Source organism: Euleptes europaea, chromosome 20 (genome assembly GCF_029931775.1).
Source record: "Euleptes europaea isolate rEulEur1 chromosome 20, rEulEur1.hap1, whole genome shotgun sequence".
In the NCBI taxonomy this organism is placed as follows: Eukaryota; Metazoa; Chordata; class Lepidosauria; order Squamata; family Sphaerodactylidae; genus Euleptes; species Euleptes europaea.
Genome location: NC_079331.1, coordinates 8,412,606 through 8,430,505, shown reverse-complemented (window position 1 = coordinate 8,430,505; position 17,900 = coordinate 8,412,606). Strand labels below are relative to the sequence as shown.

General features: G+C 46.3%; 1 protein-coding gene across 1 annotated transcript in view; it reads right to left on the bottom strand.

The window, feature by feature from the left end:
* The window catches only part of MYO5A (myosin VA), a 98,711-nt gene extending 81,040 nt beyond the window's left edge, over nt 1–17,671 (bottom strand). The window contains exon 1 of the mRNA XM_056865934.1: nt 17,640–17,671. Coding sequence (XP_056721912.1) covers nt 17,640–17,666 — 27 coding nt within the window. The 5' untranslated portion in view covers nt 17,667–17,671. The remainder of the gene's footprint in view (nt 1–17,639) is intronic.
* Between the last annotated feature and the right edge of the window lie 229 nt (nt 17,672–17,900).

The following is a 17,900-nucleotide window of genomic DNA, read 5'->3' as shown; positions in this document are numbered from 1 at the left end:
ATCAAACCCAGTTCTCCAGATCAGTCCACCGCTCCAAACCACCCCTCTTAACCACTACACCACGCTGGCTCCCTACCCTGAGTGGTACTACCAGCCCCAGTAAGCAGCCCATGGTGAGCCTGCTCTTTCCCTCCCTCTGTTGGCATGGGGTGGGTGATCCTCTTCCTCCTTCAGGAAGCCAGCGCTGTGGGCAGGGTCCTTTTCACCTCCCAATACACATTTTTTGGCACTGCAGCTAGCTACAGTCCCAGACTGTGGGGAGGGGCTGTGGCTCAGTGGCAGAGCATCTGCTTGGAATGCAGAAGGTCCTAGGTTCAATCCCCGGCATCTCCAGTTAAAGAGACCAGGCAAGTAGGTGATGTGAAAGACCTCTGCCTGAGACCCTGGAGAGCCGCTGCCGGTCTGAGTAGACAATACTGACTTTGATGGGCCAAGGGTCTGATTCAGTATAAGGCAGCTTCATATGTTCAGACCCAGGAAGTGGCATATGGGGGGGGCAACTTCCCCACAGTACAGGGAGCTGATGAAATCATTCGCCTGGAACACCAAAAAACCTTGGTCCTGACCTGATGCCTCACCATCTCATACCTGTTATTGACTGAATGAGTACCAAATGGATGTGGGAAATGCACTCTACCCTTATATAAAGAACTTTGTTTTACCTCTCAAAAGCCACGTTTATCATTCATCTCAAACTGCCCAGGGAGCCTTCATATTTTCAGTTTTACGACAGAGCATTGAAACAGCTGGCAGAATCTACCAGACAGTTCTCCGGCCCAATTAATGGGAACTGAACAAGAACAGGAGAAGTTCTCTGTTCAAACCATCTTTTTCATTTTTTTAAACAACAGATGAGAAGCTAGATTCAATCAACTTATGTTGAAAATGGTAGTGACCAAATGGCACACTTACAGATTCACTCTGGATCTCTGGAAGGAAGCTAAACTGTCATGAATGAGGTCGTTTGTTGATACTGGTTTCCTAATGACAGAAAGAGGAAGCCTCTTCTACACAGGTCTTTGTATTACTGCAATAAGTCATCTTCAATACTAAGGTTGCTTAACACTTTCACAGTTGAAAGCAAGGCGGAAAAGGGGAACATAAATGGCCACATTATGATCAGTGAATCGCAGACAGCCGCCCTGATAAAGGAAATAGTGTCCCTGTGCAAAAATAAACGACCCTTTGATCAGATATTGATGATGACAAAATGGACTGACAATTTATGGCCCCAACGAGGCTAGTTTCCTGCTAATGCATCCCCCAAAAAGCAAAAAGGAAGTCGATAGAGAGGCCTTGTTAATATCTGCTGTACTGCAAAGGCCATTAACAGGTCCCAGTACGTACTGCTTTCTATCCCCTCTACCCACTGGTTTGACAAGAGTCAAGGGTCATCAGGATTATTTCCCCGACAATTAATCTGCGCTGCCTCCTTACCACACATTTATTTTATTTAATGTGAATCACTCCCTAGGGCATCTGCATGAGCCACAGGGACCATGGGGCTTTCCAAAGTAGAGGATGCACAATGCCAACTCTGTACAACTTTCAAGCGCAACAACCTTACACCTAAAAAGAACGCATGCCTTAATGGAAGGATTAGGCCATGTATTGTGACAGGGCAGAGCTGGTTATATCTTTTGGATTCTATCTTGGCTGCTCCTCTGGTCATCCTAGATCTGGGAACGCATGTGATCCGGTTCTTTTCGCCTACCAACCTTGTGCAAGAGACAAGGAACAAGGCAGAAACCAAACCATGCTCTGTCTAGCATGGTGGAGAGCCAGCGTGGTGTACTGGTTAAGAGCGGTGGTTTGGAGCGGTGGACTCTAACATTGAGAACCTTGATAAAATTATTGTTGTAGAATCACGCAAAATAATTTGCATGTTCCTAATTGAGGCATTGAGCCAGTGTGGTGTTAGAGCCAGCGTGGTGTGGTGGTTAAGAGCGGTGGTTTGGAGTGGTGGGCTCTGATCTGGAGAACTGGGTTTGATTCCCCACTCCTCCACATGAGCGGTAGAGGCTAATCTGGTGAACAGGGTTGGTTTCCCCACTCCTCCACATTAAGCCAGCTGGGTGACCTTGGGTAAGTTACAGTTCTGTTAGAGCTCTCTCAGCCCCACCTACCTCACAGGGTGTCTGTTGTGGGGAGGGGAAGGGAAGGTGATTGTAAGCTAGTTTGAGTCTCCCTTAAATAGTAGAGAAAGTCGGCATATAAAAACCAACTCTTCTTCTTCTTCTTCTGAAATAACAAAGAATCTTATGATATTTTAAGGACTACCAAACGTATCATGGCTTTAGTGAGCTGGAGCCTGCTCCATTTCATGTATGCAGCGTTACATTCAGTCTGTGCATTTGACAAAGTAGGCCGCTCGGGCTCACAAAATCTTACAGTACAATAAATGTGTCAAGTCTTTCAGGTGCCATAAGACTCTTGTATTATTTCAGCAGCAGCAAACTGTGCCCCTGGACTTTCAGTCTTGCTGGGACTTGGTTCAGACAAAGGTTAATTACAAATTCTAGACATTAAAAACATGTACTCATACACATACATCCAGTCTATATCTTCTTCCAGGGAAATCACTGAATAATTATAAATAAACCAGAAACTAATCAGAGAACCCTCATTTCGATCATACAATGGATTTAACCTATTAATGAACTACTCTGGATTACATATATCATATAAACATCCTGCTCTTTAACTATACCAATTCTTTAAATAACCAAGACTCCAAATTCTAAAATTATAAACAATATTTAATATTGTTCATTTTTGTAGGGTTCCAGCGTGGTTCTGTCCTCTAATTAAAGATCTCAGCCAACGTGTCTGATTCTCAAAGAATGAACAATGCATTCCCCATTCCCATCTCCAGAATCCATACAGACCAAAGCTGAACACACAGCAAATATTTTACTCTACTCAGACATTTAATCTGGTTGTTTTGTACAGCGATTACATATAAAGTAAACCACAGTGCAATCCTATACAACACTGAGTAAATTTACATAAGATTGCACTGTATAAGTTCTCTATTCTAGCCTAGAGCCCTATGCTGAAGAACTTTTTTTCAAAGAGCTTTCTTTATAAATGACATTTCGTGACCCTCAGGGTACAGGGATATGGCAGATTCAGCAATGTACAACTCAGCTCTCAGATTCATTAAACCCCCATAAGCTACATAGTGCACTGCTGATATCGCGCTACCGGTAATAACACAACCAATAAAATATTCTGATTCTTGGTTGTTTGTTCCTTCTCACAGAGACCTCAGCTAAATATCAGGAAACATAGCTAAGGGTCAAATATAGCCCTGGGGTGAAGCTACAACAGAGGACAGAAAGCAAAGTTGCATCCGCCCTACGAAGAAAAGCAGGATAAAAATGCCTAAATAAATAAATGCCCTCACACTCATTCAGGAGTGTGATATAGCAGTTAGAGCATCTGACTGGGATCTGGGAGACCCCAGCAAATCCCCGGTGTGCCATGAAAGCCTGCGTGGAGCACTGGAGAAATGTCAGCAGGGTGTTGCTAAATATTGTCTTTGCTGGGTGTCCTTAGGCCATTCACACACTCTCAGCTTAACCTACTTCACAGGGTTCATGTGAGGATAAAATGGGGGGAGAGGAGAACGAGGCTAGCTGCTTCGGAGCCCTATTGGGGAGATGGGTGGAGTATAAATAAATACACTTTGTAATTCAAAGAAGTAGTCTTCATTATCAATTTATTTATAAATAAATAAGTAAACAAAACCTATGCCAGGAAAAGTAGGGAAGAGTCACATTGGCCAGTGTGGGGTTGAAGTTAGGAGCAGTGGACTCTGATCTGGAGAACCAGGTTTGATTCCCCACTCCTCCACATGAGTGGTGGACTCTAATCTGGTGAACAGTTTTCCCACTCCTCCACATGAAGCCAGCTGGGTGACCTTGGGCTAGTCACAGTTCGACCCGAACTTTCTCAGCCTCACCTACTTCACAAGGTGTCTGTTGTGGGGAGGGGAAGGGAAGGCGTTCGTGGGGAGCCAGCGTGGTGTAGTGGTTAAGAGCGGTGGTTTGGAGAGGTGGAGTCTGATCTGGAGAACTGGGTTTGATTCCCCACTCCTTCCTCCACATGAGCGGCAGAGGCTAATCTGGTGAACTGGATTGGTTTCCCCACTCCTACACACGAAGCCAGCTGGGTGACCTTGGGTAAGTCACATTCTCTCAATTTCACCTACCTCACTGTCTATGGTGTCTGTGTTGGGGAGGGGGAGGGAAGGTGATTGTAAGCCGGTTTGAGTCTCCCTTAAGTGGTAGAGAAAGTCGGCATATAAAAACCAACTCTTCTTCTTCTTGATTCTCTTTAAAAGGTAGAGAAAATCAGCACATAAAAACCAACTCTTCTTCTAACCTGAAAACAGCCATGCATTTTATTTCCATGAAGAGTCCTTAAAGCCACACAGAAGTTGTGTAATGAATACTTCTTTCCAACTTATTCTGAGATAATGTCTGCAAAGGACTGGACACCTGAAAGCGCTAAATGGTACGTACTTATTTCTAGAAGCCCAAATCCCTAAAACTATATCGGCCTGTTTTGAAGCACTGGATTTGGCTACGTGTAATGCCAAAACACTCCCAAATAAAGAATGCCATGGCAGGCTTCAGAGGAACTCCTGTGGAACTCCCTGCCTAGGAGCTAAATGTGCATTTTCCTGTGTGGAACCTCATGCTCTTTCAAACCATGACTTTCTCTCCCAGTGTTCTAAAGCAGGCACGCCCTGAGAAGAAAACCCTGAGGAACAAAACTCATTACGCTGAATTTTTTTTTAAACTAGGAAGCTCTGCAACCCCAGCTTGTAGCGCAATCTAGAGAACCACACTGCCGCTGTTGCTGTTAGCAAGCAGATTCACTGGAGGCTGAGCCAACTGCAGCCCCCAAAGCACTGGAAGGTTGAAAGGAGAAGAAAACACCAAGCCCAGGGCTACTCAATCTGTCTTCGGCAACTACAAAAAGGGAACTACATTACAACTGTTTGGACTGGCTCTGCAGTTCTCTCCAAACTAATCAATACATAGTTACACAACCGTGCAATCCTATACAGACTTACTCCAGCCTAAGCTCATGGATACGTATCAACTGAGTACAGTCGAATAACTCAGCATAGGATGGCACATAAAGTCTCTCTTCCTTCAAGCTTTATGTTACATTACCATCACAAAACTAATACTAGAGATAAATAACCAGCAACAACATAAATTCTACAACTTCAACTGATTTTGGAACAAATCTATTTTACGGAATTTGTCTGATAACCGTACATCAGAGGAAGGGATTTTGATTGTAAGCCACTTTGAGACTCCTTAAGGTAGAAAAAAGGAGGGTATAAAAATCAACTCTTGAAAACTGCTCCCCCCACCACGCATAATATCAGTCCTGACAAGTAGGTGATGGAAAGACCTCTGTCTGAGACCCTGGAGAGCCGCGGCAGGTCTGAGCAGACAATACTGACTTTGATGGACCAAGGGTCTGATTCAGTATAAGGTGGCTTCATGTGACAACCCCACCAAGACTGGTAGCAGCTTCAGAGAGATTGATCTAATTTGGAAAATGGGGTGAAATCCAATACCGCCACCCCCTAGTGCTGTTCCTCCAGTCAAGCCCCCTCCTGAGCTTCTTTACAGTTAACAAAAATTAATTAGGGGAGGGGCTGTGGCTCAGCGGTAGAGCATCTGCTTGGCAGGCAGAAGGTCCCAGGCTCAATCCCTGGCATCTCCAGTTAAAGGGACCAGGCAAGCAGGTGATGTGAAAGACCCCTGCCTGAGACCCTGGAGAGCCTGTCTGAGTAGACAATACTGACTGATGGACCAAGGGTCTGGTTCAGTAGAAGGCAGCTTTCATGGGTTCATGTGTTAAGCGCTCTGCCCAGAGATCTCCCCCACCACCCATTTCAACCCTTAGTTTACTTGCCAACAACAAGACAACTGTACTGATATCAGCAACTAGGTGGGAAAGAAAAGGCAGCACTTACTTTGAGATACATATAGTCTAAATCGTCTTGCGCTTGGTAGTGCCAGCTACTGGTATTCTGAGCTGCGGCCATTGTGGATGTTACCAGCAACGCGTTCTCCGTGAACGAGGCCTACGTTCAGAACTGATCCACCACAAGCTTCAGACAGCCAGCGGCTAGAGCCTGTTTCCCGGCTCTTCCGCAAGACTGATGCCTACCCAACTTCCAAAGCTATGTAAGAGCACACCATAACCCCCCTGGTGACAGCCATGTCCGACAACTGAATTCCTCCATTGTCAAGGCTGTCCACAAAATCGGAGTTGACTCCTTCAGCCACACAAAGAGGAAGAGTGTTTTCCACCCCCCGTGCCTCTTGAGCGAACAGCAAAGCCCAAGTGTCTTGTGATAGTCATCAAATGCTGGAATTGAAAAACATTAACTCAGAGGAGAAGTTAAATAATTTGTCTTATCCATTCCCCCCTAAGGTTTACTGCATGGAGCTCTTTTGCACTGTGTGAACAGACTGGTTACCCATCTTCCTTCCTCCATTACAAGAAGAAGAGTTGGTTTTTATATGCCGACTTTCTCTACCACTTAAGGCAGAATCAAACTGGCTAAAATCACCTTCCCCTCCCCACAACAGACACCCTAGGTGGGGCTGAGAGAGCTCTAACAGAGCTGTGACTAGCCCAAGGTCACCCAGCTGGCTTCGTGCGGAGGAGTGGGGAAACTGACCCGGTTCACCAGATTAGCCTCCGCCGCTCATGTGGAGGAGTGGGGAATCGAACCCGGTTCTCCAGATCAGACTCCACTGCTCCAAATCACTGCTCTTAACCTCTACACCACGCTGGTGATACTAGGAAGATGGATTGCTTATAGACCCACAATTGTATAGGTGCTAGGGTTTGGTTCTTTGTATTGCTCCCTGAAAAACTGAGTTCTTTTCAGGAAAAAAAATGGAAGACTTCATGGGGGGGGGGGGGATGTGATTCTGCCAGCAATGCCCTGCCTTCATTTGTAACCTGTTCCCAGGCCTGCTTTTAAATGCCTCCCAAAATCAAGCTTCTTCCCTTCCCTTTCTCCCTTAGAAGCCCCTTGATTCATAAATCTTGAGCAGCATAATTCGGAATCTATCGGCTAAGGGATACAAGGGCTGAGATAAATTTCACCACCGCCAATGTAACCTTAGGATTGTTGTCACTTAATAAACAGGGCATTAACTCTGACACAGAGGTACTCCTCCAGTCTGTTAGAAGAGGAATAACATAACTTGATCTTAGATCCTCGTAAAAAACGACATTCCAGGAGCACGTGTGCTAGGGAATCAATAGAACCAGAAGAACACAGGCAGGTCCTTCAAGCTTATACAAAGTACAGCCACTCCATGGGTATTTGGTCACCTTTTACATCATTGCTCCGCTAAACATTTTTGCTCTGGTCCATCTTCAGTCAGGCATTTAGATGCGACTGGCTGAACCACAATGCAGATGGGGATGGATAGCTGAATATATACCTCCGGTTGAACGCAATGGGTAACACTGGCACTTGGATGCACACAGAGCCCTGGGAGGGGCTGTGGCTGAGTGGTAGAGCATCAGCTTGGCATGAAGAAGGTCCCAGGTTCAAACCCCAGCATCTCCAGTTAAAAGGACTAGGCAAGTAGGTGATGCGAAAGACCCCTGCCTGAGGCCCTGGAGACCCGCTGCCAGTCTGAGTAGACAGTACTGTCTTGGATGGACCAAGGGTCTGATTCAGTATAAGACAGCTTCATGTGTTTGTGTGAGATGTGCAGTTCAATGTGCACCAGATTTATGCCTGTTCACAGATCTCCTTAGCTGGACTGGGGTCCTCGCATCTTGAGAAACCAGTACATGTGCACAGCCACATTTAGGGTTGGCAGTTTTCTACCTGATGCTATAATCTTCTGCTATTCCAGGAAGGCATTACCTCTTGCAGGACTATGAGATTCCTGTGGTGTCATGGGAATGATCCAAAGCTCAAGAATACAGTACTGGATGCACAACTCAGCTTTCATTTAAAAAAAAGAAAAAAGCTCTAACTGATGTGACAACACGCTCAAAGATGCACATGCAACAATGCCTAGTGAAACCTCAGAGGCCAGAAAAGGCTTCAGTGCCCTGCATGTATCCAGGAGAAATGAAATAAATTATGAAGTGGCTTCAACATCACAAAATTATGCAGGGTAAGAGACATCATACAAAACTGCATAATTTATATGAACTGTTTAGGGATTTTATTATTTGTGTTGGGGCACGGTTCCAGGAAGCAAGCCCTTATTATTGTGCAAGGGCATCTTAGGGCCCAGGTATTGGCAGCCACTAGTAGCTAGGAGACCGGGACGACAGCAGGGGCCTAGCTTCTGGGACGCTCTAACCCCCAACGTCATCACTTCGAAGTGAAAGAAACAGCTTCTCAGCATTCTGCCACATCACAACAGATGCTGCAATGTTCAATGAAGCGTCTTTGGCTGCAAAGGAAAAAAATGGAACGATGCAATCAGCAAATGGCCTTAATCTTTACCGTGCAGGGCTAGGAAGACTCAGGTTCGTAGATCCATTTGATCACAAAGCTTACCAGGTGACCTTGAGTCAATCATTCTCTCTTAACCGAACTCGGCTCAGAAGGTTGTTGAGACAGTAAAACAGGAGGGAAGAACCATATATGCCGCCCTGAGAACCATGGAGTCAGGGCGGGATAAAAACGTGACAGCATCTTGCACTGCATTTGATTCTGCTGCCTCCGGCCCCTGCTTGCTAGGAGGTAAGGGAATGTGGGACATGACTGGCTGGGCACAATCATTCCCCCTGCAGGGATGGCACTTCCTGCCCCAGGACTGCTGTGTTTTGATGTCTCCACTACTACCCCCAGCTAGGGTTGCCAGGTCCCTCTTTTCCACTGGTGGGAGGTTTTTGGGGCGGAGCCTGAGGAGGGTAGGGTTTGGGGAAGAGAGGGAGTCCTATTGCCAAAGCAGCCATTTTCTCCAGGTGAACTGATCTCTATCGGATGGAGATCAGTTGTAATAGCAGGAGATCTCCAGCTAGTACCTGGAGGTTGGCAACCCCAGCCCCAATGGGCCATTGGGCTTGCCAGCTTGGGCAGGAAAGAACACGTGAACACATGAAGCTGCCTTCTACGGAATCAGACCCTTTGTCCATCAAGGTCAATACTGTCTGCTTTGACTGGCAGCGGCTCTCCAGGGTCTCCGGCTGAGATCTTTCACATCACCTGCTACCTAGTCCTTTCAACTGGAGATGCCGGGGATTGAACCTGGGACCTTCTCCATGCCAAGCAGATGCTCTACCTCTAAGCCAAGGCTTAAACTTTTCCATGCCAACAATCTCTTCTTACAAAAGTGCTTGAGTGGTAAGTAGCATCTCTTTATGTACATTTACATATTTATCTGACGGCAACACCACTCAGCTGGCTTGCTACTTAAGACCTTTCCGTGACACAGCCCCAAGAAAATACCAGGTCTTCCGTTTGTCCAGTTCCCAAGTTCTAATACAGACAAGGGAAAGAATCCACAGAATAGTCAATGAGACTAAGAGAAGCCATATCGAGATATAGTAACCAACTAATCTATTTTAAATTATTGTATATCCCAACTAAGAACAGTGGGCTGGAATACATGCCCAAATGATTAATTAAACTCCACAATATATACCCCCATGACAAATGCTTCAGAAGACCATGGGTGGCTATGAGGACATACTTGCTACTGATGTGCTTGACTTGGAAATAGCCTCTTCATAGGTGTACCTGTATGTATGGAAATGAGTTTAATGTAGACAACTCAAACACAGCCTCCTGCACAGTAACACTACCAGCAGATGAATCCTGCCATTCTCCATCAACTGGCCTTTGAGCAACCTTGTTGAATCATCTCACAAACTGCTTATTCAGCTTACGCGTCACATCACCAACGAGTGGGAGTGGTTAGTGGTTTTGAGATTTGAGTTCACTAAGCACCTATCTACTGTTCATCTGGCACACCCCATAGTAAATTGGCTTTGCTCTGTGGCGAGGGATTTTAAGAGTCAAGCCCTAGTGCCTGTTATTAAGAATCTGCGAAGGAAACGTCACAAGGAGCAACAAGAACATGGAATGTTATAGAAGGCCAGGATTTCTCAGGGGTTGCTTCATAGATAAATGATTGTCTACACAGGTGGCATTTCCATGTTAAGAAAATCAGGCACAATCACATATGAAGAACACCCACACCGCACAGATGCGGGAAGCCATGGCTAACCATTATCCTATATGGAGGATCAGGATTGCCCTGGCCTAGGTTCTTCACTGTTTCTCATAATTTTAATAAAGCTATGACAAAAAAGTTTTATGCCATAAATTAATATGGCATAACCCTGGTTCTCATCACTACAACAAAAAACTATCCTGTAACCCTAACCTAATTTCTTCCCCTACTTCTCATAATTTCATTATAGCTTTAAAAAAACTCTGTTTAATTGAACGTTGAAGCCAATATAGAAAGCAACTAGTTAAGAAATGGACTGTAAACTTAACAACAAACAATAACCGGAACTGCACACAGATGCACTTTATGTCATACAACAAAACGTTCTGCTGCAAAATGATAAATCAGCTTTGTACATCTGTTGACAGTTGGCAAGAGACACTACATTAAAATCCCTGTGGTTCGCAATTAAATTTCTAGGCTCCATGGTAACCTGGCGCCTAAGATTTCTCAAGCCCTAACAGTACCTGACCCTTTTAACTGGAGATGCCAAGTATTGATCCTGGTACCTTCTGCATGCAAAGCAGATGCTCGTGAATCAAAACGATGAAAAGTTCCAGTTTTTTGACCGGACAACAAGGATGACAAAACACATTATCCATCAGTGTGTTTTTCAGAGCTACAAGAAACTTGCACGAATGGTAAATGGGCAGACAAAATTTGAAAATAATTCTATCTAGCTTGTAATATACCTTTATGAGAGATGAGCAACTATGGAAAGAACATGAATCATGGCAATCTCAAAATGTCACAAACCAAGGGACAATGCTAATGAACACAGCTTACTTTTAACTATCCAAGCCTTGTCTCCTTTGTAGTATATTCTAAAATGGGGGAAACCTCTAAAACTCTACCTTTACTAGCCTTTTGGGAACTAGCAGGTTTCTCATCTGTTTCAGAGCTGTTCTTCTATCATTAAAAAATAGCAGCCTTGCAGAAACTAATGCAAATCAATATTTATTTGGGGAATATATCCTACGCCCGTCCAGAGTCCTGCTCAAGACAGCTTAGTAGTAAAGCAACGTTTATTGTAAGTCCAACAGAATGCAATTTCTTTCCCATTCACAGTTAATTTACCATTTACAAATTGCTGTAAACATTTAAATGCCTTCCAAGGCTCTGAAAACTGGCAAAGAATTAGACAAACAATAAAATGTTTAATAGTTTAAATGGTTGCTTTATTAAGTGAAATTTAGGTCCCTACTGTATCCGAATGCCCAAAAAAATGTGGTCCTGCTCCAGTGGTGGACCTCCCACAACTACTATTTGATAGAAGCTTAAAGAGATGGGAGAACCAGTCCCAGATCTCCAACTTCTCATCTAGGCTGGCCCTCAGCCAAAGCTAAAAAGCATTAAACAATTTAAAAGATGCAAAGGTATCCCCCCAAAAGGTTTTGTATTACATGCTTTATGAACTCAAGCTAAATCCTACCAAAGAGAGAAACAAGGGAACTTAAGACATGTTCAATAGATGTTCTACAAGTCAGACTAGTTTGTTTTTAAAGCAAACAAACTGATAAGCTCCACAGATTCTTCACTAGATTTATGAGCTGATAGCAAAAGTGAAGCATGGTGCGTAACATGACTTAGATGATGACTATCGACCCAGGATATCTTTATTCTAAGGACAGAAGATGAAGGAGAGTACATTAAAAGAATCAGAGATCCAAATATACAGTAAATTAAAAAATATAACACCTTTAGAATCTAGCATTCCTTACGCTCCAATCCCATTCAGGATTCACAGAACCCTGTGAGATCAAGTAAGCACAAGCAGCAATAACCGAGCTGCAGATTAGCTGGAAGCACATTCAGCCATAATTCTGTGGTCAGATAGTGCCATTTTTCAAGACTTCATGCTGAAAAGTTGTATTTGTGTATGTTTGCATGTGGTTGACGCCCTATCTTGATTTCCCAAATGGAACTATCAGGGGCATCTGATGGGGCCCTTAAAAACCCTTTCCCTCTTGTTCCACAGTTTGCTTCATCATTTGCATGAAGTAAAACGAGAGGGGCACAATACTAAAAATGGGGGGTGGGGGTACTTTTGCTCTTGCTGCCTGCCGCCATTTTAAAAAGTCAACTTTCAAAACTACAGACACCCTGAAAATGGTGTGGCTACATCTGTGATCTGTGCGCATTCTGTGGCCACAGTTAAAGCATCCACCGCTAAAGACTCACTTGGGAACCCTGGCACTGTATGAACTCACGATCACACCGAGCAGACTTTTCTTTTTCAGCAGTCATTCCCAACACATCCTGATTAGGAAGGAAGTTTCCAAGGGAGATGTGAGACACACATAATTGGCATCTTGGGCTCTTCACTCTCTTAGTATAGCCTGGCTGTACCAGCTGGGCATCCTTGGTGATTTTTTTTTAAGCCACTGTGGCTGGCAATTTATGTTCCTTCTCAATCGAGTCCTTTCATTAACATGCAGAATACATGCCAACTGATTATAATGAAGCCAGAGTTATAGACAGGTACTTAAAAAAAAACAAGAAGAAGAAGAGTTGGTTTTTATATGCCGACTTTCTCTACCACTTAAGGGAGACTCAAACCGGCTTACAATCACCTTCCGTTCCCCTCCTCACAACAGACACCCTATGAGGTAGGTGGGGCCGAGAGAGCTCTAACAGAGCTGTAACTTGCCCAAGGTCACCTAGCTGGCTTCGTGTGTAAGAGTGGGGAAACAAATCAAGTTCACCAGATTAACGTCCGCCGCTCATGTGGAGGAGTGGGGAATCAAACCCGGTTCTCCAGATTAGAGTCCACCGCTCCAAACCACTGGTCTTAACCACATCACGCCACACATAGCAAGGGTTATCACGAACCCATCAAGCACGAGCTACAAAGATAACACTTTCTGCTCCCATCAGGGATGGGGGGGGAGGGAGGCAAGGGGATGTGAAACAAGACCCTACCATCTGCAAACTGTTCCCCAAAGTTTAAATATAGGCCAGCAAACTTCCTTCCTCCGTAGCACTTTCAGGCCACCTCCCCCCTAACGAAATAGGAAATGAGATGCAATCAGAAGGATGATGTTAGAATGCCTTTCACTAAGGAGCTGACAAGTAGCCATAGACCGCAATCCCTGGGTGCTGCAGAATCATGGTGCTGGGGGTTTGCCCCTTTACGGAAGCCTCTAATCCCCCCGTAATAGAGTCAGGGAATAAGGGTTGGAAAAACAGAACATTAAACAGTAGCTCCTTGAAGACTAGCAACATTTTGTTCCCGCATCAGCTTTTGTGAGTCAGGGACAGTTTCATGAAATGCATGAGAGTGTTTCTCATAGAATCATAGAGTTGGAAGGGAGCACCAGGGTCATCTAGTCCAACTTCCCTGAACAATGCAGGAAATTCACAACTATCTCCCCCACACACCCCAGTGACCCCTACTCCATGACCAGAAGATGGCCAAGATGCCCTCCCTCTCATCATCTGCTTAAGGTCACAGAATCAGTATTGCCATCTAACCTCTTCTTAAAAACCTCCAGGGAAGGAAAGCTTACCACCTCCCGAGGAAGCCTGTTCCACTGAGGAACCGCTCTGTTAGAAAATGAGGGCTAGTAAACAGTGGCATCTCTGACTCAACCACCCTCCACAATCTTCCCAATAAGAAGAACCCCCAGTATGGTTTTCCTTCACCTATTTGAAGGAGTGAGCCATGACTCACAGAAACGCATACTGAAAGAAGCATTTGTTGGTCTTTATGGTGCCACCGGACTGGGGTTTGATTTTTGCTACAACAGCATAACACAGCTTTGCAAATCTTAAAAGACCGACAAACGCTTTATTCCCACATCAGCTTTCATGAGTCAGAGAGCTGACTTCGTGTGATGCACGGGAGTGTAATCTGATGAGGGCTGGAAAACAGGGGGAGGGAAATCAAACAGGAGGCCCTTTTAAAAAAAAAAGATGGGCAACATTTTACTTCCAGCATCAGCTTTGGTGCGATGAAGCGAGCTCTGACTCACAAAAACGGATGCTGGAGCACAACCGTTGCCCATCCTTTTTAAAAGGTGTCACCAGACTCTCCTGACCATGACGATTTGCAGTAAGGGAGAAAAACAAGAGGAGGGAAATGAAACAGGAGGTCCTTTTAAAAAGACAGGCAGCCTTTCTCAAATGTTTGAAATGTTAATTTTATTCATCTTTTGCAGGGATAGGATACTGCCACATCTCCCTCCTTGAGTCACAAAAACTGATGCCCTGGGAATGTTTGCTGCTGGGTCTTGCAAGGTGCTTAGGGGGTTGGGATTTGGTTTCTCCTCAGGAGGATAATCCCAGACGGGTAGCCCTGAAGGTCTGTCACTAGGACCCAAATAAAACCAGAGTGAGTCCGGTTTGCTGTTGGGTCTCACAAGGTGCTTACTGGGTTGAGATTCGGTTTCCCCTCAGAAGGATAGAAGGGTAGCCCTGAAGGTCTGGCATTGGGGCCAAAGAAAACCAGAATGAGTCCGGTTTGCTGTTGGGTCTTACAAGGTGGTTACGAGGTTGGGATTTGGTTTCCCCCTCGGGAGGATAATCCCCGATGGGAAGCTGTGTAGGTCTGTCTTATGCATGGGAGGTTTTGCCTTGGATTTGCTGCTTTCCAGACGCACATTTCCCCTATCCTAATTCTCAAAACTCCGCATTTGGGGAGGGGGTATTTTCGAGTTCTGAGAATTCGGATGGGGAAAACGTGCATTTGGAAAGCGGAAAATCCAAGGCAAAACCTCCCATGCATAAAACAGGGCTAACCGTCGGGGATTATCCTCCTGAGGGGGAAACCGAATCCCAACCCCGTAAACACCTTGCGAGACCCAAATGCAAACCAGACTCACTCCGGTTTTCTTTGGCTCCTAATGACAGACCTTCAGGACTACCCATCTGGGATCATCCTGAGGGGGAAACCGAACCCCAACCCTGTAAACACCTTGCGAGACCCAAATGCAAACCAGACTCACTCCGGTTTTCTTTGGCTCCTAAGGACAGACCTTCAGGTCTACCCATCTGGGATCATCCTGAGGGGGAAACCAAATCCCAACCCTGCAAGCACCTTGCAAGACCCAACAGCAAACCGGACTCACTCCGGTTTTCTTTGGCTCCTAAGGACAGACCTTCAGGTCTACCCATCTGGGATCACCCTGAGGGGGAAACCAAATCCCAACCCCGTAAGCACCTTGCAAGACCCAACAGCAAACCGGACTCACTCCAGTTTTCCTTGGCTCCTAAGGGCAGACCTTCAGGCCTACCCGTCTGGGATCATCCTGAGAGGGAAACTGAATCCCAACCCTGTAAGCACCTTGCAAGACCCAAATGCAAACCGGACTCACTACGGTTTTCTCTGCCCCCTAATGACAGGGCGAAAACGCATGGGAGGTTTTGCCTTGGAGGTCTGTATGGGAGGTTTTTGCCTTGGAGGTCTGTAAGGCGAAAATGCCTGGGAGGTTTTGCCTTGGATTTGCTGCTCTCTAGATGCACATTTCCCCCATCTGAATTCTCAAAACTCTGCAGGGGAGGGGCTCATTTTGGAGTCCTGAGAATTCGGCTGGGGGGGGGGAATGTGCATTTTTAGAGAGCGGCAAACCCCAGGGCAAAACCTCCCATGCTTTTTCGCCCTGCACTGACCTCCAAGGCAAAAACCTCCCATGAACAAAGGGCGTTATGCCAAACGAAACCGGAGCGAGTCCACCTTGGAGACGTATAGGCCACTTACGCACGGGAGGTTTTGCCTTGGATTTGCCCCTCTCCAGATGCACATTTCCCACATCTGAATTCTCAAAACTCTGCACGGGGGCTCATTTTGGAGTCCTGAGAATTCGGCTGGGGGTGGGGGGGAATGTGCATTTTTAGAGAGCGGCAAACCCCAGGGCAAAACCTTCCATGCTTTTTTCGCCCTGTATAGCCCTCCAAGGCAAAAACCTCCCATGCACAAAGTGCATCATGCCAAAGGAAACCGGAGCGAGTCCACCTTGGAGACGTTCAGGCCACTTAAGCACGGGAGGTTTTGCCTTGGATTCGCCCCTCTCCAGATGCACGTTTTCCCCATCTGAATTCTCATAATGGGGGGTGGGGGGCTTATTTTTGACTTCTGAGAATTCGGATGGGGAAAATGTGCCTCCAGAGAGGGGCAAAACCTCCCAGGCACAAGTGGCCACAGAGGCGGCAGCCTCTCTCGGGGCAGGAGGAGGGCAAAGGGCGGGAGCCCGCCTCCGCCTGCCTCACACTGTTGTGATTGAGTAGAAAAGGGCAAGAGTCCAGTAGCACCTTAAAGACTAACAAAAATATTTTCTGGTCTTGAATATCAACTGTAATTCAGCAGTTTCTCTTTCCAATCTCCCTTTGAAGGAATTTCAAAGGGAGATTGGAAAGAGAAACTGCTGAATTACAGTTCATACCCTACCAGAAAATATTTTTGTTAGTCTTTAAGGTGCTACTGGACTCTTGCCCTTTTCTACTACTGCTGAATTACAGTTGATATTCAAACTAAAGTCAATGCATTTACCTGGGCTGAATAAAGACCTTGCATTCATGGCTCATTACCAATGCTGATTTCTCCACACCCATCTCTCCCCTGGACATCACAGACTCTTCTGCATACCACACCTAATCCCATCACGCCTGCTATTCACATTGACATCCTGTTAACATTTACATACTGATGCTTGTCTGAATTCACTCTCCTCTACTTAAAGACAGATGGATTCACATTCGAGCTGTATCTGAAGAAGGGAGCTGTGGCTCACGAAAGCTCACCCCCTGCCAGAAAACATTTTTGTTAGTCTTTAAGGTGTGACTGGACTCTTGCCCTTTTCTCCTACTGCAGACAGACTAACACAGCTATCCACTGTGAATTAAAGACAGATGGATTCACATTCGAGCTGTATCTGAAGAAGGGAGCTGTGGCTCACGAAAGCTCATACCCTGTCAGAAAACATTTTTGTTAGTCTTTAAGGTGCGACTCAACTCTTGCTCTTGTTCTGAAGAAGTGAGCTGTGGCTCACGAAAGCTCATGCCCTACCTGAAGAAGTGTGCTGTGGCTCACGAACGCTCACACCCTGCCAGAAAACATTTTCGTTAGTCTTTAAGGTGCTCCTGGACTCTTGCCCTTTTCTACTACTGTTGTGATTGAGTATTGGACTCTATGTAAATGGGGGGGGGACACATCAACACAAGCGCTTCTCCTGCCCCTTCAGCCCCCCCCCCCGCCCCAGCCCGGGGCCTAACCTGGCCTAACCCGCCCGGCCGCAACCAGCAGCCTCCCCCCGCTCCCTAGCAACCGCCCCTCCCTCCCGCGTTGCCAGGCACCCTCCAACCGTCGCCTCGCTCCAACCGTCGCCCCAACGGCGCCTCGCTCGGGGCCTGGCTCGGGGCCTAGCTCCTCTCCCCCCTCACCTTGGTGTAAAGCTCGCAGGCTGCCATCGCGGCCGGGCGTCTCTCCCTCCTCCGTCGAAGGAGGCCCGACAGGGCGGGGCGGCCTCGGAAGCCGGTAGCGGGGGGAAAGGAGGTCGCTGAGGAGGAGGAGGAGGAGAGGAGGAGGCGGGTGGTGCTTCTTCGCCTCAGGCCGGCCTCGCCATGTTGCTACCTGGGAAGGATGGGGATGATGCGTCCGCTAGGCGGGCCCCCGCCTTCTGCGGCGGCGGCTCTTCATGCATT